The 27,513-nt window shown below is 57.5% G+C and overlaps 1 protein-coding gene across 1 annotated transcript; it reads left to right on the top strand.

The window, feature by feature from the left end:
• Positions 1-4,922: 4,922 nt before the first annotated feature.
• On the top strand, positions 4,923-26,567 carry KIAA0895 (KIAA0895 ortholog). The gene is made up of 8 exons (XM_031968618.1): positions 4,923-5,045; positions 5,189-5,323; positions 15,601-16,287; positions 17,204-17,347; positions 17,756-17,888; positions 18,107-18,412; positions 19,613-19,710; positions 23,334-26,567. Exons 1-8 carry the CDS (start codon positions 4,923-4,925, stop codon positions 23,493-23,495), a joined length of 1,788 nt encoding a protein of 595 aa, XP_031824478.1. The 3' UTR covers positions 23,496-26,567.
• The last annotated feature ends 946 nt before the right edge of the window (positions 26,568-27,513 follow it).

The following is a 27,513-nucleotide window of genomic DNA, read 5'->3' as shown; positions in this document are numbered from 1 at the left end:
TTCTGTTATACAGAATTCTATTAAACAGTCATATTGTCATTTTTATAAAATTGACTTAGCCTAACTATGAGCAATGAACATTTCTCCAGGTAATTAGATCTTTATTTGGATGAAAAGTATTTTGTAATTGTGATCATATAGTTTCTATAGGTATCTTTTTTTTTTTTAGGTTTCTTATTTAAATTTTTTTTTCAAATTTAATAGCCTTTTATTTACAGGATATATGCATGGGTAACTTTACAGCATTAACAATTGCCAAACCTCTTGTTCCAATCTGCAACTCTGCCAATGTTGCAAATTGTTTTGACTGATTTTTTTAGTTGATTCTTTAGGGTTTTCTAAGTAAACAATCATATCATCTGCAAAAAGTGATCATTTTGTTTCTTTGTTACTTGTTCTTATTTATATTCCTTTTTCTTGTCTTACTGCCTTAACTAGCACTGCTGGCACAATATTGAATAATAGTGATGAAATGGGCTTTCTCGCTTCACCCCTGATCTTATTCTTTTTTATTGGGAACACTTGCTCTTTGTTTTGGATGGATACTAATCGTTTAAGAAAATTCCATTTATTCCAAAGGCTCCTTTTATTCCTATGCCTTCCAGATGTTTTCCATTGGAATGGGTGTTGTGTTTTGTCAGAGGCTTCCTCTGCCTATATTATTATAATCAAATTGTTTTTGTTGTTAGGTTCAATTATGCTTATAGTTTTTCTAATATCCTGATAATTTTAAGGGGCAGACACAAGCATATAGGGTAAACATATAGGAAGGTTCTCATGTGGAAGATGATGCAAGCTGAGCTTTCAGGGAAGCTAGGGGTTCTAAAAGACAAGTGAGGGATGTAGGCCTTCCAGGTATGGGGCACAGCCTAGTAAAAGGCATAATAGCCAGGAAAGAAGCCAGAAGGCCACGTCTACCTCAGCATAACCCCACAAAGTGGAACATCATCCAATCACACTGCAAAGGGAGCTTGGAGCCAAATGTGAGGGCCTTCAATGAAAAAAGAGAAGAGGGCATCACTGGGGTGTAGTAAGTAGTGGGATGATACAATTAGGTCTGAGCTGTAGGAAAATGTTTCTGACAACTCTGGAGATAGGTGGAATGGAAGAAAAGATTATTCAGTCTAAAAACAGTGTTAAGGACACAAACAAGGAAAACAATCCCTGCTCCTCAGGAGTTTCCATTCAATCAAGGGGAAAGTACACAAAGACATCCATATATCTGTGAGGAAATACAAACCACTGGAGTTAAGTACCAGGTAGGAAGGCGGGGATGCATCCAGATCATGCCAAAAGGCAATCCTGGAACTGCCTCTTGGAGGAGGCTGAGGGAAGGAAGGCCTGCATTGGAGACCCTCGGTGCTAGCTGTGTGGGAGCATCAGAGAGGCAGCCCTTGCGGCTGGACTGTAGCGTGCAGGAAGTGTTGCAATGTGCATGGTAAGCATGACGACTCCCAGGGCTGAGGGGTGAAGAGCTTATACTGCATTCCGTGCAGGAACTCTTACCGGCGAGTCTGTGAATTTGTTAATTCTTTAAGAGGGGTATGTACCCATGTGCGCATGTGTATACATGTGCACGCACGTGTGTGTGTGTGTGTGTGTGTGTGTGAGAGAGAGAAAGAGAGAGAGATTAGAGCACAGCACCTGGATTCATGAAGACCTGAGACCAAATCCAGTCTCGTACACTTACTAGCTAAGTCAATTACCTCTTCTTGCCTCAGTTTACCTCAATTGTAAAATGAGCATGATATAGCACCTCCCTCCCAGGATTGTGAGGAGCATGTCCTTCATAAATTCTTGTTTTCTAATTGTTGCCTTTGTAATCCTATGATATTTAAATTCATGGGAAATTGAGGGAATGAGAGGGAAAAATTTGGGGCAGTGATAGTTTGTAGGCTGTTGCAATCATCCTGGCCAGCAATGGCAAGGACATGGAGGAGTAGAGAACGGCAGCTGGACGCAGGAGATGTTCTAAGGGCAGAAATAACAGGATTCACGTATTGCTTGGATATGTGAGGTGAGTAAAAATGAAGGTGAGGATGGCGATGGAGTTGGTAAACTTGACCAAGAGGAAGATGCTGCCCTCCCCTGAAACTGGGAGATGTTAAAGGGGTTGTATTTGGGAGGAAAAGAGCATTCTCTTCTGGAAATGTTGAGTTTGAGATGCCATGGGAACATCCAGTTTAAAATGTCTTGGAAGGCATTTGCTGAAGCAGGGTTAGTGTTTCAGAGAGAGAAAATGGGGCTGATGTAAAGACACCCACAGAGACATAAATGCAGGTATGAAAATTTAAAAAAATAAATGCATGGATGGATGGACATGAATATTGTCAAGTGGACCAGACCAGCTTCCAACCTGTGGCTGGCTAGAGGCGGAATCAGACAGAAGTTTCATTTCAGAGTGAGGGTAAGGGCTCGCCGACGAGGGATGTAGACCCGTGTGGACACTGCCGAGGGGAGATCTCCATACTTCTACCAATGACTGCGCAATGGGCCACAGCCCTGACAAAGAGGGGGGACAGCAAGAGTGAGGCAAATATGAACCACAGCTGGGCTTCGTGACGGGACCATGGGAATTGTCTGATGCTTGTGTGAACTCAGGGAACACCTGGTGCTTGTCAAAGCAATGTAATGTGATTTTGCCAGAGGGTGAGATCCGGCTGTTAGAAACAAAATTCTGAACCCCATAAGGGGTGCAGTAAATGAACCATCTCGGGATCAGTGAAGCAGTTTAAACTTTTAATATACTCCTGCAGAATTGAGTGGGAAAATTCCATATAAGTTAACACACACATACAAAAGGGAAAACAAATTTATAAAGTTTAGTCCAAGTCCCCCGTTCAGAGTGCTGGTTGGCCGGAGCCTTTCTGAGTTACAATCTTCTTTTGCTGCCCTTTATATATTGTCCTAGACATGTTCCTCCCACCCCCATGTTGAAAGATGGCAACTAATCCCACTCTCAGGGTGTGTCGGTTAATATGTATGAAGTTCATTAAGCATGAATAGTTGCTAAAAGTCTGTGCTCTGTTCTTGATTCTAGCATATTTAGAAGCTTTAGACCTGGGTCCCCTTATCAGAAACTGTGGTTGAGCTAATTTGACTCCCAAGATGATTGCTTGGAGTTATCTTAACAAACGGATTTCACCCTTCTTTCCTTGTCCTTTGCAATGTTTGTGAAAACCTAACAATATTTCTTTTCTTTTTTTTTATTTCATTTCATTTATTTATTTTATTATAACTTTTTATTGCCAGAGCCCATGCCTGGGTAATTTTTTACAACATTATCCCTTGCACTCACTTCTGTCCCGACTTTTCCCCTCCCTCCCTTCACCCCCTCCCTGTCCCGCCGGCTCCTCTGTCCCGAACTCCCGGCGGCGGCGGGCCAAGCGCACGCTCGTGGCTCCCGGGACGCCATCTAGCCCCCTCATCCTCTGTGGGGGATTAAATATATCACAGTCTAACAATATTTCTTACAAATCAGAGGGTGAGGGCGAAGGATTGTTGTCACGCCAAGCTTAGGACACAGCCTGCTTGCCCAACCTTAGCTCTGGAAAACGAGGTCCTCGGCCTTCACCCTCTCCATCATCTCACCCTCCCGGCAAAGTCATTCTGGGATTTAGCTCCCCTCATTGCCCAGAGCCGGCCATCACACGTTCAGGGTCTCCGTTCCTTGTCAGTGGCAGCTACTGCCCTCTGGTTCGGTGCCCCTCGGGGGCACATGAGACCCCGGAATACGGGCATTGTCCCAAGAAGTGCTAACCAGGAAAGCCATCTCAAGGTGGAAGAACGATTGACAGGCCGGTCAGAGGCCCCGGCGCCAGCCTCCTTAAGTCCACCACTCCTGAGGAGGAGGCGGGGTCCGTTTGCAAGTGCCATTTTCCTCACTGGAACTAAATGAAGGCGAGTTTGTGTGCTGAGCCTCCGGCCCGCAGCCTGCTTTGGGTGGTTCCGGCCACCCGGAGGTTGCAGTCCCATGGATCCTCTCACTAGGATAAACCGCTGAAGCTGAAGCTTACCTCGGTCACGTGAGAAGACAGGCAAAAGGAAACGGGGATGGGAGAGGATGAGGGGGCTACATGGCGTGCCGGGAGCCGGGAGCCACGAGCGTGCGCTTGGCCCGCCGCCGCCGGGAGAGCGGGACAGAGGAGCCGGCGGGGTCCGATCCGTGGGGGGCACCCCGAGCCGGAACCCCGGCTCGACCCCAGCACACACATCCTCCCGTGTGCCTGTACAGAGACCGTTAAGCAGCCTGCACGAATCACGTAGGAGCTAGAGGAAAATAGCATCTATATAAAGCTTTAGGGTTTGCAAACTACTCCACACATTCACCTGCTCCTCAGGACAACCCTGTGGTGAGGTGCTATGGGGATCCCTGCTTGGGGATGAGAAACTGAGGCAGGCGGAGCGCTCCCAGGTAGTATCTGCCGCGGGCTTTCCTGCCTCGGACTCGGAACCCTCAAGGTGAGTAGGTGCCGGGGGCGTCCGAGCCGCAGGGCCCGGTTTCCGAAATCCCCGCGCGCGGGGAGGAGACTCCGTGCCTAAGCGAGGGCCTCTGGCGCTCAGAATCTTGATTGGCCGCGGAGTGGGTGACGTTTCCCCGGCATCCACGTGAGCTCGCTGGGCCTGCCGGGACTCGTAGTTCCTCCGTTCCTTCCCAACGTGTCTGCCCACCTGTCTGGGAGGGGACGGGGCGGGGGCAGCGGCATGGGGGGTGGGGCTCCGGGCGCGGTGTCTTAGCAACCGCGGGAGCGGCGCACGTCACTGCCGCCCGCTGGGAGCTGGCCGCAGGGACTAAAGGAGACCGCGGGCCGCCCTCCACCTGCGCGCCTTGAGGTCGCCCCGCCGCGCCCCCGTAGTCGTCACTGCCACCACCCCGCCCCGGCCGACCGCCGCGGCCTGAGATCCGGGCTGCGGGAGCACCCATGCACACGGCGGCGCTGACCGCCGCCCTCCGCGCCCCGCTCCCGCCGCCGCCCCCCGTGCTCCTCGCCCCCGGCCCCAGGCCACCCCGCCGCCAGGGCTCCGCCTTCTCGCGCCGCCCGCGCGCCCATCCCCCGTCGCGCCCGCCGCCGGAGAGCTGAGGCCCAGCCGAGGTCCCAGGCTGCAGGCGGCCCTGAGAGGCCGGCGAGGCCCGCGCCCGCAGCCTCCGCCGCCTCCGCCGCCATCCACCGGCGAGCTCAGGCCGTAGCCGCCGCCTCCGCCCGTCGCGCCGCCTCCGCGGCCGCCGCAGCCGCCGCCGCCTCCCAGGCCCGGGCCGCGCCCGCTCGCCGGCCGGCACCAGCAGGAGGCCTCGGCCCAGGATGCTGGAGGGATCCGGGTCACGGTGAGCGGCCTCGTTGGGGGGCGGGGAGAGTGCCCGGCGAGGAGGGGTTTGCTAAAGGGGTCCTTCTGGGCCCAGGATCTGAGCTGGGAGCCCCCAGCTTCCGCTCTGCTCTCCTCTCCCTCCTTTGCTCTCTGTCTCTCTCCCGCCCCCTAGGGCAGAGCCACGGTCCCCGGGCTGCTCTGCACCCACTGGCCCTGAGTGCCCACCCAAAACCCCTCGTGTCAGTCTCCAACCCCGGGCTCCTCACCTAGACCGGGGAAGTGGAGGTCTCGCCTCCTCTGGCTAAACACTAAGACTGGAACATCCGGCAGTGCGGCTTGAAACTTTTTATCTTGGGCACCTGTAACGTTGTTTCTCTGAGGCTCCCTTTGGTCCTCCTGGGCCCGGAGCCCCTGTAACATTGTTTCTCTGAGGCTCCCTGTGGTTCTCTGGGTGCCCACCCGCTGCCTGTAACATTGTTTCTCTGAGGCTCCCTTTGGTGCGCCTGGGCAGCCAAGCTGCTGCCTGAAAGATGCTCCCCTTCTGCACCCCGGCAAGGCAGCTGTGAAGGAGCCGCCATATCCGTACACAGCTGGCGCTTAACAAAAGCTCCTCCCCTTCCCCACCATCCTTGAGGCAGTGAGTGTCCCACCAGAGCCCGGGGTTCTTGCTCCGAGACCCTAAAGTGTTCCCCTTGGTTTGATGTGATTCCTTGCTGTGAGTTCTAGTGTTGTCAAGCCCCATGGCTGGGGTGGGGGAAGGAAAGTGACTTCATGCTATGGCTTCTGTGCCCAGACACGGGCTGGTGACCACAGGCCATTGGCTTGACATCTCTGGACTGGGACACAGCCTTCCTTGCAGTCCCTGCTTTAGTAAGCCCCCCCTCCCAGGTCCCATGGGGTGAACCACACAAGTCCCAGATGGCATCATTTGTGAATTAAATAAGTTAAATCTTACCCCTCCAACTATGACTCCCATGTTGGGAATAGTGTGAATTTTTCATGGCAAATGGGCGGTGAATATTCCTCCTTAGCAAGACCGAGGGATGTCCCCAGACTCCACTGAGCCTTTAGTGAGTCAGAGTGGCCTCCCTGCCCCCCACCCCATTCTAACCTCCCATAACTGCATGGGAAATAGACAGCTGGCTATTATTGGAAGAACCTGAGCCGCACTCATGGGGTAGCACCTTTTAAATGTCTGCACCTCAAACTGCAGCCTTTGGGGTCACTTTGTGAACTCCAGGAAGTGTTGGAGGCAGGATTGGAACTCGGCTCTCCTAACCCTGTGCCCTGAGCCATCTAAGCATGGAGGCCCAGGTTCGGTTCGCCTAAGCCGGTCCTCATTGATATAGCCCCTCCTCTCTGGAGGGCCCAAGCAGAAGCAGGATGAATGTCCAGGAAGCTGGGGGCAGGGCGGGGAGTGTGGCGCCAGAGTTGTGATGCTGCTGTCCTGCCAGCAGATGTTCTGTTGGTGCGCGTGCTGAGTTTTAGCCGTCCCTATGTATGTGTGTCCATCTAAGACTCTGGAGTTGGGTTTTTCCGCGTGGCCACAGCATGGGACATTTTGTCTGTTTCTGACTGTATCTTAAGCTAAATTCAGAGCTCATCTTTCTCCCTGACCTTCCCCATCCCACTGCCCCTGGTCCACCCAGGAGCCCCTCAGGATTCCTCGTTCTCCCTCACCCCCCAGAGCTAACTGGCCCTAAGACCTGAACTCCTGACCTTTCTCAGCACCCCATGCCTCGATTGCCATGGTAGCTGCTGGGGTGAGGGGGCCCTGCCCGCTGTGGTCCAGCCTCCACTCAGCCACCAAAGTGATCTTCCCAAGGGCGTCCCAGTTACCTCCAGCAGCCCCTAAGATCTCCAGGATCAAATACAAAATCCCCTCTTTGGCATTCAGAGCCCTTTGCAGCCTTCTTCCTGGAAGGAAGCTCCTCACTTTCGGACTTAGTCCCTCCCACAATCTTCTGCCCCTTGTTCCCCACCTTGGATAGTGACAAGGCCTTGTGGCCATTCTGTGGATGTCACCCCTTTTCTCTGCCCATCCTCTCTACCTCCCTGGCTTCCTACGGGAAGCCTCCCCCACCTCCTCATCATTTATCTCCTATCTAGTCCTAAAGCTTTGTATGAATTTGTTTGTTGTTCCTCCCACTCCGGCAGTTATGAGCTCTTTGAGATCAGGAACTGTATTTTGCTCCTTTCTGTATCCTTGGCCCTTGGCACAGGGCCTGGCACAAGGTGGTAGGTGATTGCTAAGCTCTCTGTGCTATCTAATCCTAAAGCTCTGTATGTATTTGAATGCTGTTTCTCCCCCCCCCCCAGTTATGAGCTCCTTGAGATCAGGAACTGTATTTTGCCCCTTTCTGTACCCTCGGCACAGGGCCTGGCACACGGCGGTAGGCGATTGCTAAGCTCTCTGTGCTATTTAGTGCTAAAGCTTTATATGTTATTTGCTTTTTGTTCTCCCCTCCCCCCAATTATGAGCTCCTTGAGATCAGGAGCTGTATTTTTCCTCTTTCTGTGCCCTCGGCCCTTGGCACAGGGCCTGGCACACAGTGGTAGGTGACTGCTAAGCTCTCTCTATGTGTTAAGTACTTGGGAAGTTCTGGAGGAGAAGACAGAAGTTAAAGTCTAGCCCTCAGTGGTTCCTGAGCAGCAGCTACCAGATGGAGGCAAGAAATAGGGAATGGGCACAGTTCCTGGGAGCAAGGCTATATTAAATTGACAAAAAGAAGTTTCCGTAACACATTTGACCATAGTCTCAACTCAATAACATTTTCCAAAAGCCAAGCCCGAGAATGACTTCTCACTCAAATCGATGAGCATTTATTGAGCACCTACTCTGTGCCAGGCACTGTGCCAAATACTGGGGAAACAGAAAAAGGCAAAAAGACAGTCCCCTGGCTTCCCGAAGCCCGGTGTCTAAGTGGGGGAGGGGAATAGCGTGCAAACAGCCATGTTGGAATTAGCTGTTGACAGGCCCATATCGTATTAAGGGGACTCAAGAGAGTGCCACGTCGGGGGGATTTTAGCTGGCCTGGCAGGGAGTCGGGGGACGTGAGGCACGTGGGGGAGGAAAGATGGAAGAACAGGCAGGAGATGGGAGATGGTGTCACAGGACCGTAGAGCACAGGGAGGGGAGGCTGCAGGGCCGCAGGCAAGGGCCGGAGGGCCGGGGCCGCCGTCTTTGACACACCTCGCCGGGCAGTGCCCAGTGACTGAGCGTTGCCTCCCCTACTTTGGTTTGCCATTTCTGTGACTGTTGCACGGTGCCAGCCTTGCTGCTCCCTTCCTCCCCAACAAAAAGGGTTGGGTACGAGGAAAATTATTTTTAATGAATATTCATAGTTAAGAACCGGACAGTCACGGTCACATGTGACCATTTCCATGTGTGACAAGCAGAAAAAGGAGGTGCTGCTCAAACCACCTCTGCCCGGGTAACTGGGGTACCCTGCTTTGTGCTGGTGGGGGGGGGGTCCAGCTCTGGCCTTCCTGTCTCTCATTCTCTGCAGTTCCCTCTGCTCTTTTCTGTTTTAAACATGTTCCGTTGATCCTTTTTTATTGTGTTTTCATTTGTGTCATTCTCACTACCTCCCCCCCAAAAGAAAAGTTCTCGTACCCATAAGCAGCAGCAGATTGTAATGAATGGTGTATGAAACAGGTGACTTGAGCAGAATTTGCTGACTTGGAATTAGCCGGGGGAGAGTTACACAGATTTATCCGCCTCCCTTCGGTTATAGCCCTTTCGAGGGAGTGCTCATTTGTCTGCAGACATGGCTTGGGGTCCCAGGCCCTGGTCTCCCAGCTCGGAAGCATCATGTTCCGCATGGGTACTTACAGGGCACTGCCCGGCTCAGCGGGGCCCCTCGGACACCCACCTGCTGCCTGCCTGGATGTCTGTTCTCCAGGCAGAGGTTGGGGGGGCTCCGGGCGGCAGCTTGTGAACTCCTTGGGAGCGGCCTTCCATTTTTGTGTCCATCTTCACATCTAGGAGAGAGTGGTGGCTTGGGAGGCTGTGGTCGGTGCTGGGGTCCCCGGGGCCCTGGGCCAGCTCCTCCCCGGTCACCGTCTTTGCCCCCTGCTTCCCAGGAGCATCTTTAACGGGGGTGTCTTCACACTGAGACCCCTTCCTCGGCCTTCCAAAGGAGCCTCTGGCTCACGGCTTGATTTTCGCCAGATAAAGGAAGTTGGGCAGTGTAATAGGAGTTGTCCCTGTTGCTGAAATGCTGAGCTTTCAGCCTCAGGGCAGTGGGTGCTTCTCCCCTCCGGCATAATTTGAGAAGAATCTTTTGTATTTATTCCTCATTTAAGGTTACACTGAGATGAGAGGCACGAATAGTGTGAAAAATGAATAATAGGATATGGTAAAAGAAAAAATTATAGCCATTGCCCAGTCATGTCTGGCTCGTCATGAGCCTGTTTGAAGTTTTCTTGGCAAAGATATTGGAGTGCTTGACCATTTTCTACTCCAGCCCATTTTACAGATGAGAAAACCCAGGCAAATAGGGTGAAGTGACTTACCCAAGGTCACACAGCCGGTAGCCATCGGAGGCTAGATGTGGATTCACAAAGGTTAGCTTTCCTGACACCAACCTAGCTCTCTGTCCACTTGAGTTATCTTGCTGCAGAAAAGGAAAAAAAAAAGCTGATTGACTGATGTGATTGACTGCTTTGAGTTTTAAGTAAAAAACTCTTGATAGAATGAAGGCTTTTGTTTAGTTTGTAGTGTTCTGGGATCTTCTTTCAAACAACCTTATTCTTTGAGGTCGAGAACAGTTTCCAGGCCCTCCGGTTTCAAAGCGCTCACTGTCTCCCGTCCTTTTGGGCTGTGGATGGCAGGGTGAGCGAAACTTAACGCTCCTTTGTGAAAGGCTCTTCTGAGAGTGTGCGGCTGAGTGGCCTCGTCCTTCTGGCTGAGAAAGCGAGAGGGCCTGTGGTCTCAGAGAGCGGGCGGATGTTGCACGGAAGGTCACTGATGGCCCTGGCCCGGGCCCAGAATCCTGGCAGCCCTTTCCGGGGCTCCAGATGCCATTTTTTTAATTCGTCCCCGAGTTGTGACAAGAACAGCGGCTCATGTGTTTCATCTGGGGCAGGAAAAAGCTTCCCAAGATCTCACGCTGTCATAAACTGGGTGAAGGAGGTTTGGGTGTCATTCAGAGCCTTTGCCCAGCTTGGGGCCTTGAGTGGACAAGATGCGCCAAACCTGCGCCTTCTTCCCAAAAGGCCGTGGCCCACGGGGGCCAGAAGTGGGAGAAGGCAACAGCGGCAGAGGCTTCAGGTCTGGGGAAGAGGAAGCCAAGGGTCGGGCACCTTGTTGGCCCCCTTGTCGGCCCCGCACAACTGAGGGCTCCTTCTGGCCTGTCCGGATGCGCCTCTGGGAGTTTGCTTTGGGGGCCTCTCGGTTCTCACTTTGAAGTCACAGACCTTGAGGCTCGCTGGTGCTTTCCAGCTCGGGGAATCTATGTAGGGATAGGAGCGTGTGAGTGCGTGTGCATGTGCATGTGTGTGAGTGTGAGTGCACGTGTGTAAGCATGTGCACGTGTGTGTGAGTGTGTGTAGGGCTTGAGGGATTCTGCCCTTTGGGACTTGGTGGAGCTTTGGTAGGGGGGATGTGGCGGCCCCTCTTGTGCCTTTGGTGGCTCTCCATCCAGTTGCTCTTGGGGGACATGTGGACCTCGTTTCATCATCACCAAAAAGTGGGGCCTTTCCCGAGAGCTCCCTCTTCTCCCCTCTTCATCGTCAGGGCGACCTCTCCCCGTGGGGGGGCAGTGTCTCTGATCCAGCCCCTGAGCCTTCCTTGCCAGGAGCCTCCCTGCCGCCCTTCCTGACCTTCCCTCCCCATCGTCCCCAGGCAGGCTCCGGTCTCATGGATCTCTCCTCCCTCCTGTGGCCAGACCCCTGAGAAGGCTGGCCACACTTTGACCCTGTGGTGTCCTGGCCGGCTTTCTGGGGGTCTCCCGACGGCCTTGGTCTCAGCAGGAGAGCCACCAGGAGGATGGACATGAATAGAGTTCAGAGTCTTTATCGCCTCTTCACAGTCTGTGTTGGTCTCAGTCTGAGCCCGTCTCTCCAGCAGTCTCTCGGTCTCCCCCAGTCTCCCTCAGAGTCTGACTGTCCCCGGTTCTCCTTAAATCCCCTATTACAATTACACCATCACAGCACACTGAGTATAAGCCACTCTAGGGTGATTATATCATGATATCAAACTAGACGTATGGGAACTAGAGAACCATGATCTCATCAATCAAGGAGATTGTCCAGAGTCCGCCCTCTATGTGACCCATCACTCACCTGACTGGATTCCCCAGAGTTAAACATGACCCTGTAATGACCCAATCCAAGGCTTTTTCTCCATCCTCCCTCTTGACCTCTGGGGCCCTTCATGCTGTTGAGTGCCTTTCCTCCTGGATCCTCCCCCTCCTTCTCCTCTCCTCCATCCATCCTGACCCCCTTTTCTCGCTAGATCCTCCTCCGGGTCATGGCCACTCACCCCGGGCCTCCTCTTCCTCTCCCTCCACGCTGCTCGGTTCAGTGTCCCGTTAGCCCCGTGGCCGCAGGCGGTTCCCATTCCTGGGCACATGTCCCTTCTATGTGGAGACTTTCCCCATTGGGCTTTCAGTGTGTCTCGGGTCAGTGTAAGAATTAAAAAAGGATGGGGGGGGGGGCCTGGCAGAAGCCGCGGATGCCCTGAGAAGGCCAGTAATGAAGCAGAGTGCCCAGAAACTTGGGAGACGGGAGAGCGGGCATGGCAGTGACCCTTCAAACTGCTCCGGTGTGAGGGTCAAAACATTGTACAGGGATTCCCCGGATCAGGGGGGCACCTTGCCCCTCACCCTCTGTCTCTATCTCCCTCCTCTGTCTCTGTCTGTCTCTCCCTTCCTCCCTCCCTCTCCTCTCCCTTCCCTCACTTACCTTTCAGACATCTTTGTCCCCCGCCCCCCATCCTCCCTTACCCCCACCTTTCCTATTAGTCATTAAGGGCCTCCCCTCACTCCCAGTTCCATTTGGCCGACCCCATGGCCATTTGGCGTTCCCACACCTCCAGCCCGTTGCCCCCCACAATCCCCCACGGCCCCCCTCACGCAGCCCCCTGTGGTTCCTTCTTGCGCTATGGCACAGCCTTGGCTTCCATCCATCCTCCACTGTGACGTCATTCCCCGGTCACGGGCACCCCCTCGGTTTCCGGCTCTCTTCTCCCATTCCTCCTACTCTGTGACCCCCTGGGGACAGAGGCCACTGCTGGGAGCACAAGGCCTCCCTAGGAAAACGAATGGTGCCCTGTGTCTTCTCTGATTCCTTGCCATCTTGGGGGGAGGGGAGGGAGAGCGGGAGAAAACAATTGTAACTCAAAATTGAATAAGAAACGATTGTTGACCCATTTTCCAGTTGTGTTACCCTAATTGGAGAAAAGTTTTACCAAGTCCCTCCAAGATGGCTGGCGCAGACCCATTTCCCGGACTGGCCTCTGCCTGGAGGTGGGCAGTGTTTTTGGCCGGTTCTCCTGGTTCTCTCCCCAGAGTTCTCCCCAGGTTTCTCTGCCCCTTCATTTCTTTTTCCTTTTCTTTCTTTTTTTTTTTTATTTTTTTTTTTTTTCTTTCTTCGGAGAGGAATCCCCCCCCCCGCCCCACCTCATTTCTCTCACGTCAGGTGTGGTCGGTGCTCCCCGCCACGCAGGCGCTCCCTCAGTTTCCAATTCTTTGCCACCACAAAAGAGCTCTCAGATATGTTCTTTGCTGTCCTTGGAATACAGACTTCGGAGAGGAATAGCATGGCCCTCCCCGTGGCCGTCGCTGTGGCCCTCCCCGTGGCCCTCGCCCTTTGGCCGCAGTCGCCCTCACCGAGCACCCATGGCCCTGGTTTTCCCCACCCCTCCAGGGACTCAGCCCCACTCGCTTTCCCTCGCGCTTCTTTCCTGCCCCCAGACCTTCAGTGGCCCCCCAGCACTGATGGGTCCAGTGAAACATGGCTCCCCGCCGGCTTTTGCTGACGTTCTTCCCCTCCCCCAGAGGCCTTTGCCGGGCTCCTCCACCTTTCCCACTCCTCCCAGACACAAAGATCGGCCCCAGCTTCTGGGCCGCCCTGCCCGCTGCCAGCCTGCCCGGCTCGCCCAACAACACTCCCTTTGTGCCGCTTCTTCGGGCTCTTAGTCACCGCCTTGTGTCCCAGCTGAAATACAGACTGCTGATAATGGGCAGTGGAGAGAACCGGGGCAGGCGTGTTGGGACGGTGCCGGTTTTCTCTGCCAGGGAACTCGCCCTTCACCCTGGAGAGGAGGGAACAAAACCAGGTGGATATCGGAGCTGGGAAGAGAGCCGGCTGGCTGCCTCTGGCGGGCTCAGGTCTCCAGGCCCGGATGAGCTCGCGCGGACTCCTGGGCCCCGCCAGCCATAGCGGGAGGCTCCTGCGCCCCCCGAGAGCTCGCCACAGCCTGGGAAGGCAAACGTTGCCCCAGTTTTCTGAAGGGGAAGACATGGGAAGATTGTAACCCGGTCGCTTAACTTGGGCTCCTGGGGGCATTCCGGGAGCCGGCCGCGGGAAGATGGGCAAATAGGGGGCTCCGGGAGCCCGGGGGTCCGTGGCAAGCCTTCCTCCTGCCAGCCTCACCCTTTCGGTCAGAATTCAGGAGTTGGTGCATGCAGGCTCCCTGTGTGCTTGTCACTTGCGAGGTCTGACAGAAGAGGGAGGAATAGGGGCCGGGTGGGAGCCGCCAGCTGGTCGGGGGGGCCGGACCCAAGGGGGGCCCACGGCAGGGAGGCTCCGTTTTGGTTGGGGAGATGTCCCTCCAGTTTTCCCATGACTCGCCACACTGGGAGCCGACCCTTTAGCCTCGTTCCAGTCAGATCGAGTTCCCTGAAGTCTTGTGCTTGGGGACCAAGAGCAGCCTCACTGAAGTCGGGGTGTCCCTCAGTCTGCGGTGCGGGCCAGGAAAAGGAGCCGGGGCGCCTAGTGGGCTCTAACTCCCTGGGAGTCGGCAGTGGGAGCTCATTAGACTTTGGGCTTCCTGGAGAGAGGCTCCGCCCTGCACAGACTGCTCTGGGAGGCTTGGACCCGGCTCCGGCCCGCTCTGATAAGCTGGAGAGCGGCCATCCAGGCAAAGGGCTTCGGGGTCACGTCACAGGAGGAGAGAAGGCGCCGCGGAAGTGCCCTTGGCACGGGGAACCGGGATAGGATGGCGGCCTCGGGCTATTAGAAGGGCCGGGCCCAGAGCGAGGGGCAGAAGCCGCAGAGCCCTCGGTCCTGGCTCAGGAGAATGCGGGACAGCTGCAGCTTTCCCAGCGCCGGGGGCTGTGGCGAGCCCTGGGCCCTCCCAGCGCTTTCGAGCAGAGGCTGGGAGCCACTCGCTGGGTATGTTCGAGTGGGTGTCCCTGGGAGCCTGGTGCTCTCGGGCCCCAATGTCTGCCTGATCTGCAGCTCCCCCGATTCTCTGATTCTCTAAGAGGTTTTGGGTCCCCAGGGGCCGGTTCCTTCCTCTCTCTGCCCCCCGCTCCTGGTGCCTTCCTCTCTCTGCCCCCCGCTCCTGGTGCCTTCCTCTCTGCCCCCCCAGATATTGGAGTCTTCCTCTCTCTGGGGTGTCTGACTGGCCAGGGTGCCCTCATGTGGCAGCGTGGGGGGCGTGGGAGCACTATCTGGGGAATCGCTGTGGGAAGCCCCAGCTTCCCAAAGTGTGTTCACTCAAGACCTCCGCCGGGGGGTGGGGAGTCCCCGGAGCCATGTTATCTGAAATGTTCGGGGGCGGCTCTTAATTTTCACTGAACCATGTCCTCCATAGAATTCTGGACTGAGCTCTTTGCATCTTGGATCTTGTGGAACTAGAGCGTGGTGAGAGAAGGGACTCAGAGGCGGAGGACGTTGCTTCCTGGGCCTCCTTTGTGCCCGGGCTCAGTCATGCTTTCACCGGTTTGGACGGGGGTTGGTGTAGGAAGAGAGAAGCAGTTAAGGCCCCCATAGCGTCCTGGCCATTCTCTCCGCTCCTGCCGAGGCACCTCGCTGAGGGCCGGGGCAGCTGAGTAACTGAGAACCGGGGGCAGCCGAGTGACCAAGGGCTGGAGCAACCAAGGGCTGGGAGCAACCATAGCCGGGGGGGTGGGGGGGGGGCAAGCAGCCAAGGAACAGAGGGCCAGGGGCAACCAAGGGCTGGGGGCAACCATAGCCGAGAGCCAAGGGCAGCAGAGCAGCTGAAGCCCGGGGGCAGCCATAGCCGAGGGCGGGGGGGGGGGGGGGGGCGGGACGGGCAGCCGAGGGCCGGGGCTGCCGATGTCCAGGGCCGCCCGGTCACCTTTGGCCCCCGTGTCTCTTGCAGAAAAGCTTCACTGGCCTGAGCAAGAGTTTGCCACCAAGTCCCTGCTGAGCCCCGGGGAGAAGCTGATCATTGACTGTGAGAACAACCTTTCCCACTTGACTTCGGGAATCCTGAAAGACATTTTCACGACTGGAACCAGCAGCTACAATGTCCTGCTCCAATCCAAGGAGGAGAAGAAGAACCAGCTGCCGAAGCCGCCGTCCCCGGCCCACCACCGGCGGCACCGGAAGCCCAGCCGCTCGCCGGGGTCCCCGCGGGGCAAGGAGCAGCACCATCGCAAGATCAAGGTGCCCATGCCCCTGAGCAACAACAGCTGGTGCTACCTGAACAAGCAGCCGTCCATCTTCGTCAACAACCCGCTGTCCAGCGGCATCAAGTTCTCTAGCAGCTTCGGGGTGAGCGGCAGCGGCCTGGCCCCCAGGCCCAAGACCAAGGCCAAGAGGCACTTCTCCACACTGGCCAAGCCCAAGCAGCCCCCGACGGTGCCCAAGAACTTCGAGAAGGGCGACGACCCCGCCAAGAGACTCTGCATCCTCACGGCCATCAAGCCCACCAACCTGGAGAGGGAGAAGGCCAAGTTCTTCAAGGCCGAGTTCGCCTACGACCCCCAGTTTGAGTATGCCAACCCGACCGTGCCCGCCGTGCTGGCGAAGCACGGCCAAGCGTCTGACCGCTTCCTGAAGCAGGTAGGGCGCGGGCGCCCCCGGAGGGGCCGTTCTCCCCGCTCGGCGGGTGCCGAGACTCGCCGGCTCCCGGTCTCTGCCCCTGCCTGTGGCCTCCGGGGCCCAGGGGGGGCCCGGCTCTGCCTCTGCGATCATGCAGGGAGGGGATGCATCCGGGCTGGATCCAAGGGCCTGACCCGTCGGGGGGTTTGTCCTGCCACGGGGCCCGGGGGCGAGGGGACTAGTCTGGGGCTCCTTTGTGGGCATGCGGGCAGGGGCTCGGGCTTGCAGTGAAATGCAGGGTGAGGTACCCCATAGCCGTGGGTGTGAATCAGGGGCCGGTCGCCTTCACGAGGTCCTGGGTGGGGCTGGGCGGGAGAAGAGGCAGCTTGGGGGCCCAAGGGCGGCCCCTTTCAGTACCCCCCCTTCGTCCCCCCCACTTTCCCATTTGGGCAGAGGGAGCTTCACAAGGAGACAGCTGGGGAGGGGGAGTCAAAGCCAAAGCCCCTGCCCTGCCAGCCTGTGGCAGCCCAGCAGGTGGCACCATTTCCTAACTATTTAAAAAGGACCCTGGCCCAGGCCCGGCTGCCCCAGGACCCTCACCCTGCTCGGGGCCTTGCCTCTCAGGCCCCTTGGGAACATCAGCCCCGGGCAGTGACATCCTGCGGCCTTCACTCCTCTCTGACGCCGGGCGGCGTCCCCCAATAGCACGATGTTAGCTGTTAGCCAGGTGTTCTCCCATGGCCGCCCACCATCACCGGCCCTCCAAAGGCCCGCCCAGACCCCCGCCCACAGGGCCGATCCCCTCCCGCAGCCCCCTTGGGGACCCGTCCTTCGGACCTACTCTTGTCCCTTCTGGGCGGGCGGCCCCAGGGGCCCAGTGAGCGCCGGGTGGCCGCCTCCAAATCCGAAATAACGGGTGTGTCGGGGCCTCTTGCAGTCTGTCAATATTATGGAGAGAACGTTACAGAGATACGGAAGTTACGAGAATTTTGAACAGTCCACCGGGGGCTGCTTATTGTCCAAAACGCGCATCTGGAGCCACGTCAGGAAGTACATGACCAAGGAAGGCTGCCTCGGGGAGGTGAGTCTCACGGGAGGCACGTGTCCCCGAGCCATCCCCGGCCCCCAGGGACCACAAGGCCCCCCCGGGGACCACAGAGACCACACGTCCCCCCCCAAGGACCACAAAGGCCCCCAGGGACCACAGGGACCACATGGGCCCTGTCCAAATGGCCACACAATGCATTCAGTGAAAGCCGGTGTCTCACCAAAATCACCAGCGGCTTGAGGGGTGGGGTGGGCTGCAGCTGTTCCTCCCACTGGACCTCAGATTAGAAATCCCTTGGGAGCCAGGGATCCCTCTGGCCCAGGCCCGTGTTTGTGGGGAGGGCCCTGGGCTCTCACAGAAAAGGGGTCTCCCTCTTCATCTTCGGGGGCCCCTGGGGGAGGGCCTCCCTCTCAGTAACCCCGTCTTTTCTCTGCTCCTTAGATTGTGGTTCATCTCACTGAAGATCTGCTGTCCCGAGCGTCCATGACAGTGGTCAACGGCTGTCCGACGCTGACCATCAACGTCTCCACCGCCCGTGAGCACTGGCTGGAGGGGATGCTGAGGCATGAAATCGGTAAGTTCGGCCCTCGACTTCCAGCTGTCCCGGGGAGGGGCTTCTCTGGGCCCACGCCTCCTGTGTCCTGTCCCGTGGCATCCCACAGCGGAGACCCTCGAACATGTGGCTCCCCTTGGGGAGAAGCCCCCGGCTCGGTGAAAGTGCCCTGAGGGGCGGGGTGGGGGGGCCGGCTCCCAGAGGGGGCTTCCCGGCCTGAGGCCCCCCGGCTTTGGCAGGAACGCACTACTTTCGTGGGATAAACAATCTCCAGCAGCCCTGGAGCAACTGGACGGGCCGGAAGAAGTACGGCCTGCGGCCCAACAACCCCACGGAGGAGGGGCTGGCCAGCATCCACAGCGTGCTCTTCCGCAAGGACCCCCTGCTGTGGCGTGCCGCCCTGCTCTACTACACCGTCTACCAGGCCAGCCAGATGTCCTTCAGCGAACTCTTCCAGGACGTGGGGAAGTTTGTGAAGGACCCCAACACGCGGTGGGACTACTGTGTGCGCGCCAAGCGAGGCTGGACTGACACTTCCCAGCCAGGTAGGTGCGCACTTCCCCCGGGGCCCAAGTTCCTGGGGTCTGGGAGGGGGCCCCCCTGCATTTGCCCAATCTCGGGGGAGCCCCCGGCGCTCAGTCCCAGTCTGTCCCAGGAGGGTCCCCTGCAGCCCGCCTTCCTTTGGGGTAAGTGGGGAGGAAGTCAAAAAGCCCCGGAGGGCAGGGGGCAGGGGGCGGGAGGTGGCGGTGGCGGTGGCGCAGCCCCCCTCCAGGAGCCCCCCATCAGCTCGGGCTGGCAGAGGAGTGGGGGAGAGGGTGGGCCCGGGGGGGGCCAATGTTGTGACAGGGCCCACCTGGCTCCTGCGCAAAGTCCTGGGGGGGTGTTCCAAGATCCTTCCCGGTCCCTATAAGCCTTTTATTCAGGACCTGGGATGCTCCCGACCTCTGCTCCCCAGTTTCCCTCAGACCCACATCCCACAGGACCCCTGGTCCTCAGGGGGCAGTTCCAGTGCCTCCCGTCTAGAGCTTGCTTTTGTGTCAGCCCCCCATGGGGGTGAGCTCCTCATGGCCAGACTGTCCTCTGTATCCCCAGCACTTGGCACGGTGCCTGGCACATAGTAGGTGCTTAATAATTGCTTATCGCCTGCTTGGCTCAAAGGGAGGGACGTATTTTCTTACCTAACCACGGGACACAAATGGAGACCTGAGCAGACAGGGAAGGAGGGGAGGAGTGGGCGTCGACCCAGGAGCATGTGCAGGACAGGGTCAAGGTCAGCCACGGTCCCAGAGGGCCTAGAAATGGTGCTGACCTCCTGGCAGATGCATTAAGTGGGAGGGAGAGAAGATTAAGGTCTGTTTTCTGGGGGAAAAAATTAATTTGAGAAAGGGTATCCCCTGTAATCCCCCTGAAGTGGTCTCAGGGGTAGAATTTCCCACAGTGCGAGGGGCACCCCTGGGATGAAGCAGGCCGGGCTCCTGGGGGCATCTCCTCGTGGCTCAGCTTCCCCGTTTCCCCCATGCCCCAGCCCAGGGCCGTAGTGGGGGTGGAGCCACGGCAGGGCAGCCTCTCGGTGTAAGGCATTGGCAGTCTGGCCAGGGCCGAGCAGGGGCCGGTCCAGACGGGTCCAAGGTGGCTTCGGGACCCACACTGCACATGGTGCCGGTGCTCCCCAAAGGGCGGCCGCACTGCGCAGGGAAAGGCGCCCTCCGTCCCAACTTGGCCACGTGTCCCTCTGGTCCCACCAGGTTGTTTCAACAAAGACCAAGTCTACCTGGATGGCATTCTCCAGATCCTGAGGTACAGAGAGTCCATCGACTTCCACTTGCTGACCACCCTGGGCAAGGTAAGGCCCCCGGTGGGCAACCACAAACACTGGGGAAGGCCTGGGCCCAGCCCCCGGCTCCGGTGCGCTGGGGCCCCATGAGCCAAGGGAAAAGGGGCTTCTTTGTGAAACCCAGACTGAGGCTTGGGAAATAAGGAGAAGAAGGAGGCCGAAGAAGGAAAAGGTCGTTTTCCTCAGAAAAATACAATAAAGTGTCGTTTTGCAAAAAGAGTCACTTCTCCTGAATTTGATTCCCAGCAAGGTGACGCTGCAGTCGGCTTCAGGCCTCCCTGAGGGGAGCTCCCTGAGGGCTCCCGCAGGACCTCAGGAGGGCAGCGCCTGGGCCCCAAGGGCCCTGCCCACCGGATGGGGAGGGGGTGTCACACCGCAGGGAGGGGGGCAGATAGGTCAGCAAGAGCCGCATCCCTCCCCAGCGGCCCAGAACCGGATCCGAGAGCAGCATCTCCCAGATTTCTGTGGTCACAGGATGGGTCGGTCTCTTACGCTGCTGGGCGACCTACCTGGCAAATAGTCCCTCCCCTGGGAGGACGACCTGGACCTCAGGGAGGTGACACCAGGACGTGCAAGGGATCCAGGAGACGGGACTGGGCCCCAGGCCAGAGGGACCAGGACAAGTGGGAGGCCCGGGCCGGGCCCAGTCAGAGATTAAGGCCAGGCCAGGAGCTGAGAACCAGCCCCAGTGGTTTCCCCAGTGACTGGGCTGAACTTCTCAGACCAAGGGGCTCTTTGGCCAACCCTGGGGTCTCTGACCTTGGGTCTCCTCTTCCTGCCCCGGGGCCTGAGGACCGGTGAGAGGCTGGTGCAGCGCCTGGCTGCCGGCTCCTCATGTGGTTTGTGGTTCCCGGGCCTCATCCCCAAGAAGAAGGAGCGCCTTAGGGCCTGATCTGTCATGTGGGTCTGTGTGGGTCTGTGTGGTCCGTGTGCCCGGCGCCCAGCCCAGGACTGGCAGCCCAGCTCATGCAGCCCCACCGAGGAGACAGGCCCGAGGAAAACCACAGAAGCCGGTCCCCAGACGGACCAGAGATCGACAGGAAGGTTGGCGGCAATCTCAGAGGGAGAGAAGTGGCACAGGCTCCCTGGGGAAGGTGGGACCTCAGGAGCCTGGAGCAAATAAGGGGACTCACAGCCAGTGGGACACAGAGAGTGGGACGGAGGAGGCCGTCCACGGGATGAAGGAGAGGGCCGGCGCCACGGCACCATCCACTGTGGGAGATGGGGACATGGAGGAGGCCATTGCCACGGCCCCAGCTGCCATGGAAGAAAGGGACACAGAGGACCATCCATGGGATGAAGGAACACAAGAGTGGGCCAGTGTCATGGCACCATCTACAGTGGAAGAAGGGAACATGGAGGAAGCCATGGACATGGCCCCAGCTGCCATGGAAGAAAGGGACACGGGACCATCCATTGTGGAAGAAGGGGACACGGAGGAGGTCATCCATGATGCGAGAAAGGGACACAGAGGAGACCATCCACGGGATGAAGAGACACGGAGAGGGCTGGAGCCACGGCACCATCTGTCATGAAAGGAGACAAAGAAAGGTCTGACACCACGGCACCATCCATTGTGGACAAAGGGGACATGGAGGAGGTCGTCCACTGTGGGAGAAGGGGACACGGAGGGGGCCGGCTCCGTGGCCCCAACTCTCATGGAACCAGAGGCACGGAGCGGACCATGCACTGTGGGAACCGTGAGGGTGGGCCTTAAAGCCGATCCCAGGAGTGGGGGAGCTGCCACGATGGAGCGGCAGTGCCGTGGTTAGACCGGGGCTTTAGGAAGATTGGGCGGCTGAGCCGGGGAGCCAGGGAAGGTGAGGGCTGTGGTCAAGGGAAGGGGAAGAGGGCCGTGCCGGGGGAGGGGCCACATCAGAAGAGATGGGTTTCAGAAAGGAGACTGCGGCAGCTTCTTGGCTGCGGCCCCGGCTGTGCAGCCACTAAGGGTGGGGAGCCCCAAGAGGGAAGAAGGGAACAGACGAGCAGGACCCGTGGAGAAAGGAGCGGTCAGAGGTGCGCTGGCCCAGGGAGGAGTTTGTGGGGGAGGGCCAGCACGAGGGGACCGGGGCTGTGGGCTCCGAGCGGGACACAGGGCTGCTGGAGCAGGGGCTGGCAGAAGGAGCCCCCAAGGGTGCTGGAGCTCACAGAAGGAAGCGCAGCACTAGGGGTCAGGCCCCTGTGGGAGAGGGCTTTGGTGGTGCCGCTGCGGCAGCAGTCGAGGGGGGAGGGCCGGAACGGGGGCCCGAGGAGGGCCCCGGGAGCCCATAGGGCTGAGAGGCACAGGGCAGGTCTGGGCGACTGGCTGAGTGTGGTGCCCAAGGAGCCTTTCCCTAAGAGGAGAGAAGACTCAGGGGATACGGAAGCAGGATCAGGGCTGTCCTCCTTGGGCCCGGTGATGGAGCGGGAGGGCCTCTCACTGGAGGCCTTCTGGGAGAGGCCGGGGCCCCCGATGCCCCCCAAGCCCTCGTCCCCTCCAGTCCAGTTAACATCCAACATGAGGCCTCTTTCAGCATGAGCCAAGGATGGGCCGGGGCTCAGTTCCCTTGGAATAGGAGGCTTGGAGAGCATCAGCAACCTACAAACATTCTGTGCCCACAAGAACCTGGGTGTTGGGGCAGATCTTGCCACCATGAAGGTCCGGTCTGGCAGGTGGCTCCCTGCAGTGTCTGAGTCTGTGCAGAAAGGACCAGGGCTCTGCCCAGGATCCGCTCCGGAGGATGGGAGGAAGGGAGAGAAGCCGGGGGAACCAGAAGCTGACCCCTGGGCGTTGTCTGCGCGGGACCCCCTGCAGCTGGCTCGGGGCTTCCCCACGGGGGGCAGAGTCACCACTTTCAGGAGCCACGTGTTGGCGCAGAGACGGTTAAACATCTGCCAGAGGCTGGGACCCGAGCTCACCGGGACAGCCCTTGTACCGACATTGTCGCCCGTGCCCGAGGGTTTGTGAAAGTGACAGGTTTACCCTCCGCCATCCACGAGTAGCTACATCCTGCAAGGCCGGGCAAGCCTGGGAACAAGGGACCCACGTCCTGCAAGGCCGGGCCAGCCCCACAACCGCCGAAACTCACTCTCCCAGACCAGGCCAATGTCCGGCTGTCACTGAGGCCCCCCCTCCGGGGTGGGACCCTTGTGATGTAAAGAGAAAGGCCTTAAACTGACCTGGGAAAAACCCAAGGCCCCGAAGGAAGAATGGCAAATGGCAGCCAGGAGCTCAGGGCAGGTCCCAGCTCTGGCTTTGGGAGCTCAGGGAGCTCGGGCACAGCCCTGCCTGCATCTGCCCCCCCCCACCCCGCCCCCGGCTCTGGGCCCATCATTCCCTGTGCAACTTCTGAACAAGGTTACAAAGAAACCCAGCCTTATCCAGAGACACAGAGAAAAGGGGGGAGGAGGAGGGAGAGAGAGAGAGACAGAGAAGGAGGGAAAGAGGGGGTGGGGGAGCGAGCTCGGCTAGATCTAGAGCAGGGACCCCAGCACCACAAACTGATCAGTGCTTCATGGACGAGGCTGCTAGAACCCAGGGGCCTCCAGTGTCTGTTAACGGAAGGACCCCTTGAGAGCCAGAGCAGACTCCTAGAAAGTCCATCTGAAAAGGGCCCGGGCCCGGCCCTCACCTTCTCCTCTTCCTTCCCCAGGTGTCCTTTGAGGACGTGGATCGCTTGAAAACGCTGGCCGTCACGGAGAACCTGAGGGTCCCCCATTTCCTGCAGGACAGTGATCGGTACATGGAACAGTTACAGAAAATCATGGAGGTGAATGAGCTGACGGACAAGGAGCTCCAAGACCTCATATTCTAACGGCTGACCCGCCCTGGAGAGCTACGGACCCACACCTGGACTGTGCTGGCGTCAGAAATTTTATGAAAGCAAAGCAGTGATTTATCCAAGTTTTCAGTGAGGAAGATCTGCAGTATTCAGCAATGTTTATTAAGTGCGTTAAAATACAAACCTGAAACAATTTCCCAGAAATGTTTCTTTAAGGGGGGATGTTCACTTTTTTGGGTGCCTTCCCCATGGAATAGTCGCCTTCCCCATCGCGACGCCCCTCCCGATACCCGGGCCCTGCCGAGGACCCAGGGCCGGCCACGGCCGGAGAGCTGGGTTTCTTGTCTGGCGAGAGTTTGTGGAGGGAACGTGCTCCAGCTGTGCGGCTCCAGATGTGGTGGGGGTGTCCCGAGGCAGCTCGGAGGTTGGTCCCCCACGACGAGGTGAAAGGAAGTTTGTCTCTTAACAAGGCGAGTGCTCGCCTTCACAGCACCTTCAGCCAGTGGGTCGAGGACCTTTACTGCTCCTCAGGGTTGGGGGGAGGGATTACTTTTCATATAGAGTGTTCAGGAGAGTTTTGTGTGGCCGTGTGACCTGGAGATTGAGCAGCAGTGATGGAGCCAGACATTGTCCCATGTGACTATGTGACCTGGAGATTAACCAGCAGTGATGGAGCCAGACATCGTCCCCCATGGCCATGTAACCTGGAGATTGAGCAGCAATGATGGAGTCGGACATTGTCCCATGTGACCATGTAACCTGGAGATTAACCAGCAGTGATGGAGCGGGACATTGTCTTGTGCAGCCCTGTAAGCTGGAGATTGGACAGCTCCCAGTCCTGACTGCTCTCCCAGGCGGGATGACGGGACAAGTGCCTATTTTCCTGGGACAGGCCCTCAAGGTGATTCCCACTTGGCTGCCGGCCTTGGTTTAAAAAGTCTCCTTTCCCCAACCGGAGGTCTCTCTGACCCAGTCCTTTCTCTACCACAGGTTGGAAGGACAATCCAAGTGTCCTTTTCTTCTCGCCCCAAGACTCAAACCGCCCTCTCCTCCCTTTGCAAAGCCCCCATTGCTGCAGCGTAAGCAGGCAGGCCTTCTTTCCCAGCAGCAAAAAGCAAAGGTCAATTTGTCCCCGGGTTAGGTGGGCATTAGGAGGGCTGCCGCCCGTCTGCTGGTACCACTGTTTCCACAACACTCTGCACCCAGGGGAGAAGTCCGGGGGGCTGCCCCGGCAGACGAAGACGCCCTTTGGACAACAAAAAGCTTTTATTTTTTGGCCAATACGGTCGGCCTACACCAGACTGCTATTGTGGCGGGCACTCACAAACCCGGTTCGCCGGAGGTCCATCTCCATCGCCCGCAATGGGCTTTGCTACCAAATCACCGGGGCTTGTTATTACTCCAAGCCGTTGGGTGAACTCAGAAAGAAAATCATCTCTAACTGCCGGGAGAAAGCCGGGGGGGCACGAGGAACTTAGCTTTGGGCAAACCCTTCATCTTGTTGGGTGCAGCTGGAGATGGGGGGAGGACCTTAATGGTGTGTACTTGCCCCAGTGATGGAGGTCGTGGAGCCCTTGTCCTTGGCCCCGTGCCATTCTCCGACCCAGAAGACACTTGACTCCGGGAAACCTGCGTGGAGCTCCCCCGGCTCCTGCTTTGGCCTGGGTTTAAGGAGGATGATCGGCTCCCTGAGAGGTGATGGGACCAGCAAGGACGGGGTTGGGAAAAGACACCGAGAGTGTAAAGGAGGGCAGGGCTTAGCCAACGGGACACAGGATGCGGGACGCCTTCGGGGGTGTATGAGAGGACGTAGGTCATTGTAAGGAAGTGTGTGTAATTGAGCTCCCCAGAGGGAGGTGGTGCGAGATAGAAACACTTGGCGCATTACTTGGGGCTTAAGGAGCCCCTCTGTCCTCCACGCACATATACAGATGCACCCGGACAGACTCCCCAAGCACGTCAAGGTGGCGGGAGCACCTCACAAAGGCTCCATCGTTCACAGACTCCCCAAGGCGGTGGGAGCACTTCACAAAGGCTTCGTCGTTTGGGCCCCCTTGGGTCGCCCCGCTGCCCCTCTTTCTAGAAGTCAGACAGTGCTCCCAAGTACCCTCGGACCCCATTCCTAACCTAAACGGGGCGCTTCCCGCTTTAAAGAACGGCTTGCAATCCTGCAGAAGTGCGGATGCTGATGATCTGGGGTCACTGGAAACGCCCGGCTGTCCCACGCTCCCCAGCAATAACATCGCTAGTCTCCGAGTTTTACCGAGTACAGAAGAAAAACCACAGCAGCCTTAATTTTCTAGCCCTGACACGAAATGGCCTGAAGCCCGTCACTCCGCAGTTTTCAGCAGCCTTTCCTCCTTCTGCCTTAATGGTTTTCAAAGTTAAATCAGGATTCCTGAGGAGGAGAAACTGACGTCTGGATTTCTCTCCCCGCAGGAAAACCCATGCAGACAGTTTGGAAGCAGACGTGTTCTCACATTGGGGGGCAATCGAGTCAGTATTCTCAGATGCTTTCCAAAGTGGGAATCTCGAGCTGCCCCTCAGATCCTTAGACTGTGAACCCCTCGCCTTGTGCGCTTTTGAGTCGTGTTCCTTGCGTGGCCCCCCGCGTCTCCCCCTGCGAGTCACGCTTCTGGCTCTGCCGAGGGCCCGGATGCTAGCGGCTGCCTGGTGGAGGACAAAGAGCGGTCTTTGTCTGAGAACGGCCCGGGCCCCCGGCGCACCGACAATCTGGGCCAATTCACCTGCTTCGTTTCATTACGCGGCAGCGCCCACCTTCCCTCTCGCCCCTGCCAGTGTTTCTTCAAGTTTCCTTGTGCTTTGATGCTTGTGCTCGGCCATCGAAGCCAACTTCTAGAATGTGAAGTGCCCAGTCTGGTCCCTGGCCCGAACTCCGAGACCTCGGGAAGTCCATCGAGTCTCAGTAAGCTTTGATTTAGCACCTACTATGTGCCAGGTTGCACGTAATTGTTGTTTCCTTCTACACCTTTGTTAAAATGTTTAAAATGTGTGATGTTTGTTTTGTAAACTGGAGATTTAAATTGTAACCAGCTGTTATTAGATGTGAGCTTGACCTTCTGAAATAAAGTTCCTGGAAGCTACTCCCTCTGAGCATGTTCTGAATTCGACTCCCTCGAACCCCCAGAACAGTGGCTAAGGCTCTCCCTGAAGAAGAACGACTTCCAGGCAGAGAACACAAAATAGGGTACTGGGCAGTGATGGGGGGTGGGCCCCAGGTGAGCATGGGAGGTCTCAGGGAGAGCCTTCCAGGAGTGAAAGGCCCCAGGCATGGAGGCCACAGATGGAGTGTGGAATCAGGGAACAGACCCCAGGGAGAGCCAGAGGGCGAGCCGGGGCAGGGGAGGGGAGGAGATGGAACAGTTTGAGTGGATGGGTCCCTTTGGCCACAGGAGGCATTGGAGGGGGCGGAGAATGGAGGCCGAGAGACTAATTTGGAGGCTGTTTCAACCCTTCTAAGCAGCAGCAATGAGGAAGGGGGGGACAGAACGACTTCTTTGGGTATGTCAAGTCCCCAAGTTCAGGATAAATAGATGAGGCAATTGTCTGCTTAGAGATCACGATTCCATGGGAACCCAAGAGATGGGGGTGGGGGGGGTGGGAAGGGAAGGACAGCAAAGGAAACAGGAGGGGGCCAACAAGTAGGGAGCCGGAGGGGGCTTGGGAGGAGGGGGCCAACAAGTAGGGAGCCGGAGGGGGCTTGGGAGGAGGGCGCCAACAAGTAGGGAGCCGAAGGGGCCTTGGGAGAGGGGTAATTCAGGCAGGAAGGTCTGTGGATGTAGCAGTTGAGGCTGTGAGCAGAGAGACAGGGTGCTTGAATGTAAGGTGAGTCCGACTTCCTTGGGGGACCGGGAGATGGGCACAGAAGCCGCAGGCAGAGGGCAAAGGGGCAGTGCCAGGGGAGGATCGAGGGAGGCGGCTGCCCCCGCTTAGCCTTTGGTGTGTCAGGTGAGATCTGTGGGCCCCTCCCCAGAATAATGTGTCTGCTCGCTCTGCTTTTCCTTCTTAACTGGAGGAAGTAATGGTCAGC

The sequence above is a fragment of the Sarcophilus harrisii genome, chromosome 1 (genome assembly GCF_902635505.1).
Source record: "Sarcophilus harrisii chromosome 1, mSarHar1.11, whole genome shotgun sequence".
Lineage (NCBI taxonomy): Eukaryota > Metazoa > Chordata > Mammalia > Dasyuromorphia > Dasyuridae > Sarcophilus > Sarcophilus harrisii.
Note: the sequence above shows the minus strand (reverse complement) of the source record. Positions and strands in the feature narration are given on the sequence as shown.

Excerpts from the sequence above, each read along its gene's own strand:
- KIAA0895 (XM_031968618.1), top strand. The coding sequence starts at position 4,923 with ATGCACACGGCGGCGCTGACCGCCGCCCTCCGCGCCCCGCTCCCGCCG. Across the intron at positions 5,046-5,188 it reads CCTTCTCGCGCCGCCCGCGC|CCGCCGCCTCCGCCCGTCGC; the intron begins GCCCATCCCCCG and ends CTCAGGCCGTAG. Across the intron at positions 18,413-19,612 it reads GACTGACACTTCCCAGCCAG|GTTGTTTCAACAAAGACCAA; the intron begins GTAGGTGCGCAC and ends TGGTCCCACCAG.